Below are 17,885 nucleotides of genomic sequence, written 5' to 3'. Positions count from 1 at the left end.
TTTTAATGATAGGTTTCAGAGTAGCAGCCATGTTAATCTGTATTCGCAAAAAGAACAGGAGTACTTGTGGCACCTTAGAGACTAACAAATTTATTTGAGCATAAGTTTTCGTGAGCTGTAGCTTATGCTCAGATAAATTTGTTAGTCTCTAAGGTGTGTGACAAAGCTCTGTCCTTGCCTCCATGGGTCCCGTGTTTCCTGGCGGATTTCGCTAGCCTCAGAGGCTCACTGTGACACTCCACGTAACCCTTCTTTCTCTAGAGACAAGAGTCACAGTCTACTGAGCCATTTTCATCATAAGCCAGCGAGGGAGGTGAGGAGAAGTTATCCTTCCTTGCACAGTCTCTGTTGTCTCCCAGTCTCAGTGATTAATCAGGGGGCAAAGGGAGGGCACCCGGGCCCACCCTCTACTCCGGGCTCGAACCCAGGGACCCTAATAGTATCAGCTATGGTAGCTGACCTTTTAGAAAAATGACATGTACAATTCCCTGAGCTACTTCCCCCACAACAGCCCTCACTTCCTCAAGCTCCACTTCACCCTTACCTCAGGGCCTCCTTCCTTTTGCCTGATATGGTGTATACTACCCAGCCTCTCCAACAGTACAACTTCCTCCCACAGCTCTTGACATGCACCCCCACCTGACTGGGAGGCTTTTAACTAGTTTCAGCCAGCCCCTGATTGGCTTCAGGTGTCTTAATTGATCTGGAGCAGCTTCCATTTCACTTAACCTGGTACCGGAGATTTGTTTAGCCTGGAGCTAATATATCTATCTCCCACTTTTTTTCTATAGCCATCTGGCCTTGCCCTATCACAGGTGCCACAAGTACTCCTTTTCTTATTGATTTTAATGGGTTTTGGGTCATCTATCCTATGCCCAGGCAGTATGGGATAGCTGTGTTACAGCGCTAACACTGCATGTTAGGAAGGAAACTGGTCATGCCAAGTCATTCATTGCATACCGGGCATGCTTTTATTATTCTTATTTATTCAGATAGTGATGTAACTGACAGCCTGTCAGTTATCCAGATAGCTACTAACCAGACAAGAGTGTAAATAAAGGTATGTAACATTTTCCACCTGGTCATTGTTTACCAATGTGGAATCCACTGTGGAAGCATTGCAGAAACAGGTATGTGACTAAGACCGGTGAAACAAATCAATGGATGTTTCTGGCTAAAATGTTTTTGGCAATCTAGATATTCTAAGGGCTGATCCAAAACTCACTGAAATCAATCGGAGTCTTTCTATTGACTTAGTGGAATTTGGATCAAGACTCTGTTTTCTTGTAATTCACTGGCAAGCCTTGTCCATGCATTGTGTTAGAAAGCGCATTAACTAGCACCGGATTAAACATGGTTTTGGACTGGGTGTGGACCACAACCAGCTACCACCTGTTTAAACACAACTGTCCTTGTCCATACTAAGGCTCAGAACATGCTAATTATAACATTGTTTTCTGTGTTGTTGTAGCCGTGTTGGTCCCAGGATATTAGAGAGACAAGGTGGGTGAGGTAATATCTTTTATTGGACCAACTTTCTGTTGGTGGAACAGGCAAGCTTTCGAGCTACACAGACAGACTTCTTCTTCTTCCTAGACCTGAAGAAGAACTCTGTGTAGCTGAAAAGCTTGTCTCTTTCACCAACAGAAGTTGGTCCAATAAAAGATATTACAACACCCACCTTTTCTCTCTAATTATAACATGTTAGTTACCAGGTTTCCTAACAGGGTGCATGTTCCCAGTGGAGACAAGGATGAAATCAGCAAGCCTGGGTCCAAATTCTGTGCTGGTTTACACCCTTTGCACCTCCATTAACTTCAGCAGGGCCCTGGGAAGATATAAATGAGCATGGATTAGGCCCATTTTGCTCTAAGTCGGCGACACAGATCTCCGATGCAGCACCATGCAGCTCGTCTCTGAAAAGCTTGGCCAATTAAATCCATGAGCAGAGAAAAACAGATTCCTGGATCTGTTCTTGCTGCGTATAATTAATATCTAATGAGTAGAATCTTTACCATAATAAAGATTTCTGACAAGAGCGTGGTATTTCACCTTCTGGCTGTGAGGGAGAGAAAGCCCTGTTAGGCTTGGGTGAGCAAGCTGTTGAAAATAACATGAACAGTCGGAAGAGCAGAGCACCTGACAATGGGCAGATACCTGGGGTGCATCAGCACTCAGCCTGCCTTTTCTTCCTTTGTCCCTGTGATAATATTCAAATGCAGTCTTTGCAGATGATGGGGATTTGACCTGAAAATAAATGTCCATGCCATGCTACATTAACACAGCTGATACCGCATTCTAATATGTTCCACATTGTGCCGCAGGCCAGCGTAGACAACGTGATCTGGCTAACCCTTATGTTTAAAGGGAAAGGCCGATTGCCTGTGTTAATTAATGACTGCAGGTAATTTGTTCCTACTGTCGCTGTCACCCCACTTTTTACATGTAAGTGCTATTGAAAAATGCTGAATTGTTTGCACTGGACACATACCACTTCCATTTAGCAACATAATAGGGAGCAATAGTGCAAACTTCCCCAATCTGCTCTACACGTATGCCTCACCCCTGACCTGTAGGGACTGTTTACGTTTTCATGCCCATTCCGTGTATGGCTGGCCTCTCTGTTGAGGCCACTGCCATTAATGCCAATTACTACCAGGTGTGGTTGCGCTGGTGCTATGGATAACTGTCCAGAGGAAAAGTAGCTAAGACCACAAACACATTTCACACGCACCATCAGACATACCTTGCTCTTATATAGCATTTTTCATCCATATTATTTATGTGATCATAGCACCTAGGAGTCCCAGTCATGGACCAAGACCCCATTGTGCTAGGTGCTGTACAAACCATTGATCTCAAAGCACTTTACAAAGATGGTCAGTATCATTATCCCCATTTTACAGATAGGGAAACAGGCTGTCCAGGAGCAGACTAGGGAATAGAAGCTAAGGGTTCTGCATCCCAGTACAGTGCTCTGACCACTAGGCCATACTGCAGGTTGAACCAACAGCCTGCCAGTAAGAAGCTCCATATTGCATTGCCTATCTATGTCTCCTTCCAGTCCTCTCCCAAAACTCATATCTATCTGCAACAAGCTATAAAAGTATCATTGACAACTGAACCTAATTGGTAGGGTGTAGCTTGTGGCAGCCTATGTGCCATCCAGAGGACTTTGTTCATAGAGAAGATGCTACATTAGAAAAACATTCTGGAACAAATTCTGATCTGGGATGCACATGTGGTCCCCATTGACTTCAGTGGGAGCTGAGCGTACTGCTGAGACAGAATTTGTCCCTTTAGCGAGCAATTCCCGTAAAATGAGAAATGACACTTAATGGTCTCTTTATTGTTATTAATCATTTATATTGTGGTAGCAATTAGAGGGCTCAGCCAAGTCCAGGTCCCAGTGTACTGCATGCTGCACGTGTATTTATATTAGCTCCTTCCAAACTCACTTGAATATGAATATAGCTTTTCCAGAATTTGTGGGGTGAGATTTTCAAAAGTGCTCAGCTTTGATCTGACTTTGCTCTCGTAGAAGAAAACGGGAGTTTTCTCATTGTCTTTAACAGAAACAGAGTTAGGCCAATGCAGGATGCTTTCCACCAACTGCAATGGGAGCAGAATTAGGCCAGGGCCAAATACTTTTAAAAATCTCACCTGTCCATTTGACGATGAAGGGCAGATTTCAATTTGCGTAGGAAGATCCGGATTCTGAATACCTTCTGGGTGTACCACTCCCACTGAACTCAGGACTTGGGCCCTGAGTGTTTTCTTATGTCATATTGTGTGCAATAATATAGACAATTGAGAAGATATTAAATCCGGAGATGGACAAAACAGAGACTGGTTTGGTTTTGTATAACCACCACCACAGATGGTTCTGATCCAGGACCCAGTTATCCAAACTTCAGAGTTCAAAGAGGATTGGATGAATGGTTCTGATTTTGTACTACTGCAGTATAAGGGTACTGTATTACACATTCTGCTTTCACACATCAGAAATTCTATATTACACGATTTCTAAATTCATATCCAAGAAGCAGAAGCTAGAAAATGGGTAACAAAGAAAGTCAAGCAAAACTAAAGCCCTAATCCTGCCTAGAATTATGCAGGTATGTAACTTTACCACCATTGACTGCTATTCATTTGAGTAAAGTTTGCATGCCATCGTTTTTGCAGAATCTGCCCCTGAGATCGTACCATCTAATCCCACAACACGAAAGCCTTTTTTCCCCTCTCTGATACACTGAACAAAGTGGGAATTTAAAAACCTTGAGATTTTTGTAAAGAGTTTGAAATAGTTTTAATGCACAGGGAGAAAGGTTGTCTGTTACAAAGAAGGCTAGGTGTGTTTTTACTGCAATACTGGTTTAATGTTGATTAGTTGTGATTAGTTTTTAAACCAGACTAGGGTGATTGTGATGCCCATGGAAGAGTTCCTGAGCAAACATCTGCCACCTGTTGCTGCAGCGCTCTGGGAACACTGCAGAACTCCGGGAATCCCCTCTAGCTAAAGAATAGATTAAGGCCCCAATTCTGCAGCTGGATCTGTGAACTCTTGTTCCTGTGTAAATCTGATTGCAAGAAACAGGGCTAATTTAATAGGACATTGGGATTTTTTGGGTTTTTTTTTAAATGAAGATTGCTTAGACTCTAGTCTGGTTTTTGAAGGTTTGGAGGACTAGAGAAAACTGACAATGTGTTAGCTGTCCTGTTTGCTGCACTGTAGCCATGTTGGTCCCAGCCAGGCCCACAGTTCTCAAGGAGAGAGTCTTCAAGCCAGAATGACTCCCTTTTTTAATTTGTTGTTATTATTGGTGTTGTGGTAGCAAACAAGGTCCTAATCAGTATCATGGCCCTAGTGTGTGAGGTGCTGTATACATCCCCCGATAGACACCTTTCTGCCCCAAAGATTTTATAATTTAAATCCTCAGTTCTTCAAAGACTCATGCTTAACTTTACACACCGAGTGTTCCCATTGACTTAAAGGGGGACTTTCAAAGGCAAACACTTGGATAAGTCTGTGCAGGACTAGGGTCTCTTTTGAAACAGGAAAAGGAGTACTTGTGGCACCTTAGAGACTAACAAATTTACTGTTAGTCTCTAAGGTGCCACAAGTAAATTTGTTAGTCTCTAAGGTGCCACAAGTACTCCTTTTCTTTTTGCGAATACAGACTAACACGGCTGCTACTCTGAAACCTTTTGAAACAGGGTGCATTCAGTGAGTGTGACAAACCAAAGGGAGAAAGGTAAGATCCGGGGGTTCTGTAAGTTACATTTGTGCATCTCCTGATGCTTCCAAATCACCTGAAAGTGCTTTAAAAAGAAAAAAAAAAGTAAGCTGATAATTTTTATTAAAAAATAGAAAAACAAGCCAGTGAAACCCTCCTGCTGTATAATACACTGGCTTCTATTAACAGCTATCCATAGAATATTCCTGTAATTCACATTGTAGAGGCATGTGCAGATTGTATCTTACTGACAGTTGTTCGTAATGGTTTAAATCAGTTGTGCCTGTAACTATAGTATACGATTCTGGCACCCAAAGTGTCTGTCAAGAAAAGGGATCCCAGTAGGTTAAAAATTATATTACTATAATATTTTTTTAATTATAATTATATTGTATTGTAAGAGTATCTGTGACAACTGAACCTAATTGGTATGCTGTAGCTTGTTAAGATTGCCTGATACTTCCCATTATAGGACCCCATTTTCAGTTGTTTATAACTTTGCAAATCTTTAACCACTTGAGGTGAAATTTTCCACGCCGGGTGTCTGCCTCAGGCGGCTTTGAAAAATTTCAGCCAAAATGGTCCAGGTGTTTCTGAGAACGAGGCTGGGAGGGAACATTGTTTTGCCCATTTTAAAAAATTCTGATGGCCTTTTCTTTGGAGGAGGGACTTGAAATTTGGCAGGGCGACCGCCTTTGTGTCAGGGACATGCGTTTTGCCTTCCCCATGAAAATCAACTCAAATTTGGCCAAGCTGTAAGCCTTTGAAAAAATCGCAGTTCATACATGCTCAGTAGAGACTTAGATTTTAGCAGCTAAATTTCCCAAAGAGTCCATCCACCACGGGGGAGCAGGACTATGCCTGCAACTGCAGCTCTGGGTGGTGCCAGGGCTGGGCATATGAACTGAGAGCAGGGAGCCTGTCCCTCCTCTGCTCTTGGTGACCCCTCTGCTAGACCGAGTAGGAGGCTGCCAGATTCAAATGCAGATGAGATAAGAGCTGGCCCTGCAGGGAAGATGGGGGAGGAGATTGGGACAAGAAACAAGAGGTAGAAGAGATACTGTGACGCATATGCGCCCACATTCCACTTCCCCGCTCCTCCCAAGGCCCCAACCCCACTCCACTCCTTCCCCCAAGGCCCCATCCCTGCAAAGCCTCTTCCCGCCCCGCTCTGTCCCCTCCCCTGAGCACACCCTGCCCTTGCTCCTCCCCCTCCCCCGCAGCGCCTCCTGTATGCCACTGAACAGCTGATCGCAGTGGGCGGAAGATGCTGCGGGGGTGGGGAGAGCTGATCAGTGGGGCTGCCGGTGGGTGTTGAGCACCCCCTTTTTTTCCCCGTGTATGCTCCAACCCCTGAGCACCCACGGAGTCGGCACCTGTGCTATGACTGGAAGCTGATGGGAGGGAGGAGGAGAGGGAAATGGACTGGGAGTTGGGATGGAGGGAACTGGGACTGACTGGTCAAGGAGACTGGGGCCGAGAACCAGGGGGGCGGGGAAGACAGATGTGAGGAAGAGCTGGGGTGTGGGGAGAGAACTGGCATTGGATGGGCAGAGATACTCAGTCAAGGATTTGTGGAGGAGAATACTGAGATTGAATGAGAAGCCTAAGGAAGGAGATTGGCACAGGGACCCAGTGGGGATGGAGAATGAGGGAGGAGGGGAAGACTGAAACTAGCTGGACAAAGACACTGGACACAAGGAGCTGTGGGTTTACAGGAGTGGGGGAAGCTGGGAATGGCTTGGCAAGGAGACTGGGAGTAGGGGTGAGACTGAGATAGGGAGTCCAGAGGGGTGAATCATAAAATATCAGGAAGGGACCTCAGGTCATCTTGTCCAACCCCCTGTCAAAGCAGGACCAATCCCCAAATTTTTGCCCTAGACCCCTAAATGGGGCCCTCAAGGATTGAACTCACAACCCTGGGTTTAACAAGCCAATGCTCAAATCACTGAGCTATCCCTCCCCCCAGCGTGAGATTAGCCTGGCTGGGCAAAGAGAATGGGTCTCGGATGAGAAGCCTGAGGAATGGAGAGTGAGACTGGCTAGGTTTAGAGAATGGGACCAGGACAAGCAAGTGGGGTGGGGGGTGAACAGGACTGGGAACAGGGACATGTTGGAGGGGACTAGGCAGAAGGGGTCACCCTTAGGGAGGAATGGGCAGAAGATTCTGTGCCCACTAGAACACACTCCGCTCCAGAGACTGTAACAGGACCCAGGCTTCCTGAGTGTTACCTTCTTCTGCTGTCAGCAAATATCTGTGAAACCCACTGGCAAAGAAGCCCATACCCCTCTAGTGCTGATCCATGTGAGGATGACAACTAACTACCAGGGGCTTCACTTGCTAGGGCAAAAGTAGTGTTGGTTTGCCCCTGACTTTGGTCTATATGCTCTGCTTTTTCTGCCCCCCCCTCTATCCCCCCCACACACTTTGCAAGATATAATACAATCACATATCATGTTCTATACGCTGACATACTTTGTCCCCTCCCTCCCCCTAAGAATTTTTCTGAAATGACGCCCCGTCAGTCACTGCTATCAATTACTCTCTTACCTCAGCCAACCTTAATTCTGGCATTTCCTAACTTTCTGAGTGCTTGACTTTGCAGCCTTAATAATGTTCTTTTAATGTAGTTTTTTTGTGTGTATATATAAATATAATTTAAATCTTAGTCATGTTACAAACATTTTAGATAAATAAAACTGAAGGGATTTCAGAAATCAGATTTACTTTCTACTATTATGCAGTTTGTTTACTTTCTGCCTTTCTCTTCATTTGGACAATTTAAATTGGCTAGGCAGTTTCACTTTTTAGGATCTCGAGCTATGCTGCAATGTTGAGATTTGCAAACACTGTAGAAGAATGTTCATTTTTTTGAAAAAAAAAATCAATTGGATTTTTAAAAAAAATCATGGAAACATTTCTATTGGTCTTAGATTTTTCCAAAAAAAAATTTATTTTAGAAATAAATGTTAGTTGGCTACTAAATCCAATAGGTGCTTTCAAAAATCTTCTCCAAAATCTAAATTTGGAGCTGCACAATATCCCTTTAATTTAGATAGTGTATGTGCCAAATTGTAAATCTTTGTGTAAGTCCCTGGGATATTACTGTAAACAACTAACTAGTGTAAAATGTACCTATCCATATTCTGCAACGATCTCAAAATCTTAACAAGTTGAAAACCATATTTAAAAGCAAGCTCGTGTGACACCTCATGGTCATTGGATGTATAACAGAAAGGGAAGATTTAGCACCAAATTATATTTTACCAAGATGCACTAATCAGCAATGCCAATCTCACCAAAAGTAGCTGTAGTCATGTTGTTCCGACAATATTAGACAGACAAGCTGGGTGAGATAATATCTTTTATTGGACCAACTTCTGTTAGTGAGAGCGACAAGCTTTTGACAGTGGCTCGAAAGCTTGTCTCTCTCACCAACAGAGGTTGGTCCAGTAAAAGATATTACCTCACCCACTTTGTCTCTCTAATCTCACCAACGTCATCCTATTTCCCTGTGGATGTTAATCTCTGGTTTTGATGATAGGAAATTATTTAATTTTTTGTTTGTACTTTTGTCAAACAATTTCTTTTGAACGCGTAGGGGACCAGATTCAGGATCTGAAAGTGGAAGGGTGTGATTGTGCAGCTTTTAGAAGAACATGAAATAACTAGAAAACAATAAGTGCAAAGTACACTTTGGAACAGCAAGGGAAAGGCAGAATTTCATAGACTGTGTCGGTGGTAATGGGGCAGAGCCAAGCCTCTCATCTGTTGCATGTGCAGTGCTAGAGAGCCCTAGGGGGACTGAACCTGGGACTGTGGGATTTTAAAGCCTCTACTTCTTGAACTAAAAGACCCTGTTAGCTAAGGCTGCAGCAGGCTCAATCTATATGTGGCCCAGCCACCACTAGAGGGGGACAGAGCACTGCACCCTTTAAAAAGATGCATGTGATCTGCTGCAAGCTTGGCCAGCCCTGCTAGCCAGAGCAAAGGAGCTGGGGGGCCATTTGCTCTGGGGTCCTCCTCCCCCTTTAGTTTGATTTTTGCCCCCAGGGGCACCAGGAAGAAGCAGTCCCTGCCCCCATGGGAGCCCACTGACTTGTGAGCCACCCCTAATCTGCCCCAGTAGTTGCTGGTGATCAATACAGCAGCCTGCCTCTGGGGAGCACACTCCCTTCTCAGAGCTCTTAGCCACAGCTAGCCCAGGAAGAGAAAGATCAGGAGCAGGATGTGAACCTGGGGCACACACGTAGCAATATGCAAAGCATTATCACTACACTAGCCAGGGAAAGTCCCTTTTAAAGGGCCTGATCCTGGGAGCTGAAGTCAATGGTAGGTGAAGGCTCCCAGCATCTCTCAGAAGGTGTTCAGTGTTTCCCAGGACTGGGCCCAGAAGCTGTGTGCCGTTGGCATTACCCGGCACCTCTGGCAGGGGTACGGAAGCTCTCCATCGTGCAGTGGTTGATGTAGATCAGTAGGGAGAAATCTGCCTGTACTACACCTCCTTTGTAGCTAGAGACAGCCTCAGTTGCCAGGGCAGCAAATCTACCGCCTTTCGCCAGCACTACATTCTCTGGATAAAGGGAGTTTGAAAATTGAGTTCCTTGGGCCGGGTTTTGACATGGGTGCAACATAAAGAAATTCTCCCCACCCCGTTGCATCACCTGCCCAAGGACCTGGCACAATTGCAATCCCTGACCTCAGGGGACTTCCCTCATCTGTCTGCCCTGAAGGGGGCAGGGAGGCGACAGGGCCATGGCACCAGTCCATGGAGCAGGCCAACTGCATTGGAAGAAGCAGACGCCCCATCCCTCCCTGAGCTTGTCCCTGTGGTGGTGTGGCTCTTTACTGCCCCCTGCTGGAGTCAGATGCTAACTGTCTCGTTGGTCTTGTGTGTTAGCGAGCAGATGGTTCTGTGGATGCCATTAGATGGAGCTTCCTGAAGCCTGCACAGAGCTGAAAGCAGCTGTGCTGAAGGGGCCCAGTGTAGCTGGTGTTATGGGATCTTCCCTTTCGTCAGATAGAAGTGAGCATGGTCAACATGTTTGTTAGGATGGACCTTAGGGCTCATCTATACAGGAAAGCTATATTTAAATTGGTAGAGCTATACCAGTGTAATGCACACCCTGCCACCATGCGGGCACTCCTATTCCATTATAACACACCCACACGGCAAGTTATACCATATAACTATAGCTGTTTAACCATACTGATATCATTATATGGCCATTACTCGAAACATTTCCCACGGAGATAAGCTCTTGTGCTGTGGGGAAGCTTGGCCTACCACTCCCAGATACCAATGTGCACTGTGCTATCTATGTCCACTGGAATGAGAGGCGGTCAGGTCAGGGATCTTACATGGCCGCCTCATTTGTGGCAATGCTGCCATCGGGGCTTAGATCCCAAGGTGATCGGTGCCTTGGATACTACTGCAGCCATGTCAGTGGCTGTCTGCCGTGTCACTACGTGCTGTGACTTATGGACTGTAGCTGGGGTGTCAGCTCAGAAAGTTAAATATCTGCTTTCCCTGCTCGCCCCCTCCTGGGCTGAGATGCATGGACAGCTGCACTCTTGTGTCCCCTGGTTACAGGACTACTGCTGCAGGACCCATGCTGCCATGGATGTGTCCTCCTGATGCTGCTCAGTAGAGGCTATTTGGAAAGTTGTGGGGGGATAGACTAGGTAGGGTTTACTACCGCGATCCATGCTAGGGGCTCAGATCTGCTCTGATGTCTGATGGCTCCATCCTCAGCCTTCCCCACTATACCTCTGCTGAGCCTCAGCAGAATGCCTTCCTTAGGGAACCTGGGCGTGCATCTTACATCTATACACCAGCCTACAGAAAGTCTGAGTGAATGGGGCTCGCATGAGGGAGCAGTGCAGGGATTGAGGTGGAACAAAATCTAACCCACCAGCAGGGCCTGGGGTAGCTCCACAGCCCCTCCATGGTTGTTTTTCCAACTCCGGGGCTGGAAAAGTCCATACCCATAGATGTAGGTTGTGGCCATTGGTTCTCACTAACCATGGACCCAATGGCCATGCCTTTGCTTGGCCTCTCTATGGTGGCCTATGCAGAGCTGGCATAGGCTCAAGTCCAAGGTATGCAGGTCATGGAGACTCTGAGTGTCTTCTCCACAGCTACATACCCTGCCTTTTGGAGCCACGGCCCGTCTGACCTTCTGTAGATGGGTGAAAGTTCACCCTTCCAGAGCAGACAGTGTTGCCATGTTTTTTCCCAGAAGGCTGTGCAGCTCGTCTCACTAGGTTTGGGTGGTAGGTGCTGTCCAAGGCAGGGACTGTAACTACCTCTGTGAACAGCTGACAAGCGAAGATGAGCAACATGCAATGGCTAGGGGGAGGGAGTCCAGCCCCAAAGCATCTGATATACATATGCAGATCTGCTAATTTATTTTTTTTAAATTTGTAATTACATAAATATCACTCTTCCCCTGCTGTCGCTCAGCCTAGTCATTAAATGCTGGGTGATTTCTTGGATCCATCATTGTAGAAATGGGTCTTATTTAATTTGTTTCCTCTTTTAGCATTTAATGTTAAAGTTTTGATTGTCAAATAACCCAAGAGACTTGCACGTATCACAACACTTTGGGTACAGAGTTGAAGCCAAATGATCTCCAGCCTGGAAAGTGAGAGTGTGGAGTGGAAACACCAACTCACGTTATCTGTAGCAAGTGGGTGGGTGGATTAGTTCTAGGTAGGGATGAATTTTAACCTACCCTCTCCAGGTACTTATGTGATCCTTCATCACTTTGTCTTAGGCCCAAATCCTCAAAGGTATATAGGTGTTAAACTCCCATTGAAATCAGTGGGCATTAGGTGCCTGCATACCTTTGAGGTCTGGGCCTTAGTGCCTCCCAAGTATCTCTCCTGACAATATCCTGGGGTGGTAAAGAAGCATGAGTATCCCCATCTTACAGATGGGGAAATGAGGTAGAAAGAGATTAAGTGACTTGCTCACGGTCAAGAGGAAGATGATGGCAGAGCTAGGATCTGAGTGCCAATCTCATACCATAACCACAAGACCATTCTTCCTCCCTGGCACTGTCCTTTTTAATAATATACATATTTAAAAAAAATAAAGGCTACCCTGGGGCTTAATGTGACAGCACCCCTTTAAGTATCTCTGCTCAAGTGATAACAGGTGGCTGTGACTTTTGTTTTTCAGGCAGGACAAGCTAAAAATCCACATGCGGAAACACACAGGAGAAAGGCCATACCTCTGCATACACTGCAATGCCAAATTCGTTCACAACTACGACCTAAAAAACCACATGCGCATTCACACGGGTGTCCGGCCTTACCAGTGTGAATTCTGCTACAAGAGCTTCACTCGCTCCGACCACCTCCACCGCCACATCAAGCGGCAGAGCTGTCGAATATCTAGGCCCAGGAGAGGGCGCAAGCCCGCAGCCTGGAGGGCAGCCAGCTTGCTGTTTGCACAGAATGGCCAGCCAGATGAGAAAGGCTTCATGATGCCTCCAACTCTGGAGGAAATGAGCAGCCATCTTGGCACCACGGCCATGTGCCTTCCGGGCCCCAGCCACAAGCACTTCATGAGTGGGGCCAAGAACGCTCTAAACCTGCAAGATCTAGAGAGCCAGTTCGAAGAAACCCAAATGAAGCTGTTTGGGAGGACGCACCTGGACATGGAAAGGAACAGGGGTATCTTTGCCTTTGCCCTGGGGCATAACGACAACATCTCGGCACGGCCATACTTCCCTCTCCCTGACCCTTGGAGCGCAGGATTCAGTGGACTGCCCGGACTAAACCATGTGGCCCCAATTTCTGAGGCTAGCAACTAAACCAGTTCTACCCATGCATTGGGTGTGGTATGTTCTGTACCATTCTTAAAGAGTGAACGACTCTTTCTGATTCTCACCTGCTGTCTCTCATCATCTCACTCCAAAGAAACAATTGGTCGCCCATGTGAATCTAGACTTTGCCGTAGGATGGTAGGCGGAGCCACACCCGAGCAGACAATGGACATTCTTCTGAATGAGGTGCTGCTGTTGGTATTATTCTGTGATTGTACTAGGAAATGTAGGTTGAGTTTGTCAGTGACTCCACCAGCACAATCTGCTAAGGGTGTCCTTTTAGACCATTTGTAGGACCCTTGGCATAAGAGATGACAAGCTTGTCTCCTCCCAGCAGTAGAGCCTCCCCTTTGTTCTTGGAATCCAGTTTTGAGGGAGTGGAAAGGGTCAAGCTCCAGGATGCAGATGTCTGGTCTTTTGAATGCTTCTGAAAACGTCATTTGCCTTAGTTTGGAGGTCAAGACAATGCTTCGGAAGGAGATTTCCATTGCTCTCCATTCGTGATACCAGATGGTTAGCTGGACATCACTGAAGATGGCAAACCATTTTTTTGCCACTTCTAAATCCCTTGTTTTTTTAACCCCGTAATCAAATGACAAAAACAGTCTGAAAGGGCCTCGACATGGGCCAGATTCTTAGCTGATGCAAATGAATGCCACTCTTTGCAGCTATGCTGATTTATTGCAGCTGAGGATCTGGCCTAGGGTCATTACTAATTATTAGCAAATATGTCACATGTCAGAATCCCTTGACGAAATGCTGAGCATACATAGACCCTGCTGTATAGGATCATCTCGGAAAAGGATTCGGATATTGCTCAGGAGATCCTGACTGAAAATTATTATACTAAAGAGTCCACAAAACATGACTGCCACTGAGTGCTAGTAGAAATCATACTTCTTCAGCATTTGTCAGCTCAGAAATATAGGGCTTACAACATAAAATATGAGATACTCCACTGAAAGAAGGCTCTGATAGCAATGTGCTTCTATTTTCCCCTTTTAAACAGTGGGGGTAACTTTTTAACAGTCTACTGATGTAACCTGCAGTTAGTTTGATGCCAATACAGAGACAGGTTTTCAGTTTAATCAAGGCTCAAAAATGTAAATTTTAAAAACTATGGCATGCTCTCTCTTTTTTTTACTGTTATCTTTTGGTTTCAGCAGAATCAAAGAGAACCAGAGGACCATAGTTTCTTTTTTTTTTAAATTTCAGTTCATCCATTAAAGGTACTGCTCTTCAGTCACAATTCAAGGAGGGTTTCTCTACCGGACCACTGACGTTGCTACATCCACGGGACAAAATGAGCACCCTCTTCGAAGTTGCTCTCACATATGATTCCCTTTGTCAAGAAGCACTTCGAGCATAAATAATTCCTTTCTGCTTTGGGAACACATATAAAAGAATGATCCTGATGAACTGCCTGATACTAGCTTCCCCCTGCCCCCCAAAAATAAATTCACAGAGACCCTGTGTGCAATGAAAAGTGGGGACTGGAAAGAAAACTTTTTAAAACTGCATCAAACTTTTTTTTGTATATTTACCAACTTCTTATACAAACTACATTTTACAGACAACTGGTTATTTCAGGTGTTTTTGTCTACAATTTGGAGTCATGTAAAGTATCCAAAGATGCTGAGTACTGTATTATCTACAAGAACTTGAAGCAAGGTGTGTTTTTGTTTTTAATTTTGTTTTTGGTTTTTAATTTTTTTTCCTGTTTGTGCGGAAAAAACTTTCGACGTTTTCTATTTATAACTATTTTTATGTGATTACTTTATGTACAAAAAAAAAGAAAGGAAAAAAAGATATACAAACAAGTTTGCCTTAGTTAATCATGGGACAATCATCCTTAACTTTTGTTGAATCTATAAATTTTTTAAAAAGACAAGCTACTTTTACATATTTATTAAACAGTATTAATTGAGTCTCTTAAATTATGAGCAGGACTTGGTTCTTGTGTGTGTGGCAAACATTGGAAAGCCAAACAGTTCCAGAAGTTCAACCAATGGCAAGTTTTTACAGCAACATTTAAATGCCAATTTGTTTGCAGAATATACAAATTTGGCGATTTCCAAAGGCTTTTTGTAAAATATTCGCTCCTTATTTAATTGTCTAGCTGCAATGTTTATGGTTAACGGAAACCATTGTTATTATTATTACGATAAGAAGTTAAGGTTGATTTTCCTGAATGAGCTCATTTTGGTTATATGTAGCTGGCTGAGATCATTTCATGGTGGAAGGAATATAACAGACTCTATTTCTGCCTTGCAGTTTCTTTACATTTCAATGTTGTGCGGTGATGTTGGGCCACAGGTATATATACAGGTGTTCATGTATGTGTGAAACATTGGAGGGAGTATCTCACTGTGCAGTCTCCATAACTCAGCCTTGCTCTCCTAATCATGAACTGCAGGTCAGCCGTAACTGTCAATGACGTTCTTTTCAGCTGCTCCCTGGGAGTTGGAGGCTGATAGCATTTATAGCAGTATAACTCTATTAGTTGCAAGGGAGTCCTTTCTGATTTCAACTGGTGTGAGTTCAGATTCAGGCCTTTTGCCTGGAAGGAACTAGATATGGCCACATTCTCTCTGAGCTACTGGTGAGGTGTAGGGTGACCAGATAACAAGTGTGGAAAAGTGGGACACTTTTTTTCGGGGCTGAGGAGACGGGGGGAAGGTAATATAGTTGCGTATATAAGACAAAGCCCCTAATATCGGGACAGTCCCAATAAAATTGGGATGTCTGGTCACCCTAGTGAAGTGACATCTTCTTCCTCTTCTCATCATTTTTAATTATGATCCAGATACTAGAGGTACTTAAGCATATGCCTAATTTTAAGCACTTGTGTAGCCCCGTTGACCTCAGCACCTATTATTCTTGTCACAGTTGAAGAATGACATAGCTCTCAATTTTTTAGAAAAGACTAGAAGCCTGAAAAGTGGAACTAATACACTAAAAGACCAAAACGAAGGGAGAGTTTAACTTTTCTCATAAGAGCAGTAACTAGAAATCAGACAGGAAACCACATACAACTCCATCCAACTGGTAGAGCCCCAGGTAAGTCACCTTGAGACACCAGATGTTTGAGTAGCTACATGTTCAATTAATCAAGTTAAAGGATAAGTGCTACTCCCTGGTCAGCTTTCCCAGTTGGCCACATATACCTACTAATGGATAAGAAAACACGCAGTAGTTCAGTTATATTGTCTGGTCAGACAGCCATCATCCCTAGTACCAGAAAGATGTGGATAAACTGGTTGATAATTCCCACACACAAAATATATTTGCCCTATATCCATACACACACGGGACATGTCATTCTGTCATGATGCATGCACTAATAAGTGATATCTTCATAGCAGCTGAGTGTGTCTCCCAGCCCGGGTGGCTCTGCTTGAGCTAGCGCACAATTAAGTAGCAGCATGGACATTGTGCCACGGGCTAGCCGCCTGTGTCCAAGGCTGCCCAACCTCCTGGGTCCATACTAAGGCAGCTAGCCCACTAAGGCAGCTATTTTTAGCGCACTCGCTTGAGCAGAGCTAGCGCATGTCTTTCTTACCCAGGCTGGGAGACGTGCTCCCAGCTGCAGTGTAAACCTACCCATTCTGACCTTAAAGTCTATGAGTCTATGGGGACCACGATTTTGAAAATCTGGTGCTGCAAACACATAGGGAGCCAGTTTCTGCCAAGTTCTGAGCACTTTCAATTACAATTGTCAGGCTTAGAAAAGTAATGTCGTCTCCTTTCTTTTGTCTCTGTGCAAAGGCAAAAGAGAGAACATACCTTCAGAATGTTTCATTCTATACAGACAGGAGAGCAGGAGTTTCTTGTGACCCCACAAATGGGCAGGGACAGCTGGAGAACGGAAGCAGCTCTGCCTCCAGTCCCCTTCCCTATTTGCTGGGGAGAGTAGCTGGCTGGGTGCATGAGGGTGGAAAGCTACTGCACAGATAACAGGTGAAGGAACAAGTGTTTCCAACTCTCATTATTTTATCCTGAGTCTCAAGATAGTCAGTGTTTCACTTGAATCCCCAGCTCCTGGAGTCAGGTGATTACAGGAGAATCTCAGCTTGCATCAAAACAGTAAGTTTGTAGTACTCATGCTTGCAGAGAAAAGTTTGACAATGTCCCTTGCATGCAAGGCTCAGAAACCAGAGAGTAAATAAAAAAGACCCCAGCTTTTAGTGTTCTTTTTAAATCTTGTACTGTTTATGCCACACTTGTGATTTTGGGGGCAGAAGGTGGCGTGACTGAAAGGGTCAAAAATGCTAAGCTTGAATATGCTTACTAGGCGCTTTCCCACTCTCTCTCCCCCCACCCCTGAGAGAAAAATGTAACACACACATCACAGCACAGTGTATAATATCTGTGGCCTGGAAATGCCTTTTTAGTTGTTTTTATGTGTCAAACCAATGTTTTACTTGACTTGCACTAATTGCTGTAGAGCAGTATATGGTTAGATTTCTTTGGTTTGATTTATTTTTTGGTTGCAATTCCTATTGGCTAATGAGCTGGCAGTCCTATAAACATACCTGTTGCACATTTTACACCCCTGGACAAAATAAAATATAACCTGAAACAGCCAGTGTCCTAGATATTCTGATTGTAGCCACTTTGCATTCCAATGCCCCAGCTGGCACCATGGAAAATTCTGCTTCCTTTCGCAGAGCATCGAAAAACCAGCAACACTTAGGGCTTGAACTTGCAAGTCCTTGCTCAGGGTTCAACCTCCAGTGAAGGTGCAATGGATGCTCCATGTGGGCTGCAGTAGAGTTAAGTGCTAGGTGAAGTCATCTAGGCTGTGGGTTT

The 17,885-nt window shown here is 44.7% G+C and overlaps 1 protein-coding gene across 1 annotated transcript in view; it reads left to right on the top strand.

The window, feature by feature from the left end:
- Positions 1-17,657, top strand: part of ZBTB7C (zinc finger and BTB domain containing 7C) — a 296,499-nt gene extending 278,842 nt beyond the window's left edge. The window contains exon 4 of the mRNA XM_038402690.2: positions 12,425-17,657. Coding sequence (XP_038258618.1) covers positions 12,425-13,061 — 637 coding nt within the window. The 3' untranslated portion in view covers positions 13,062-17,657. The remainder of the gene's footprint in view (positions 1-12,424) is intronic.
- Positions 17,658-17,885: the final 228 nt, after the last annotated feature.

This window comes from Dermochelys coriacea, chromosome 5 (genome assembly GCF_009764565.3).
Source record: "Dermochelys coriacea isolate rDerCor1 chromosome 5, rDerCor1.pri.v4, whole genome shotgun sequence".
Lineage (NCBI taxonomy): Eukaryota > Metazoa > Chordata > Testudines > Dermochelyidae > Dermochelys > Dermochelys coriacea.
Note: the sequence above shows the minus strand (reverse complement) of the source record. Positions and strands in the feature narration are given on the sequence as shown.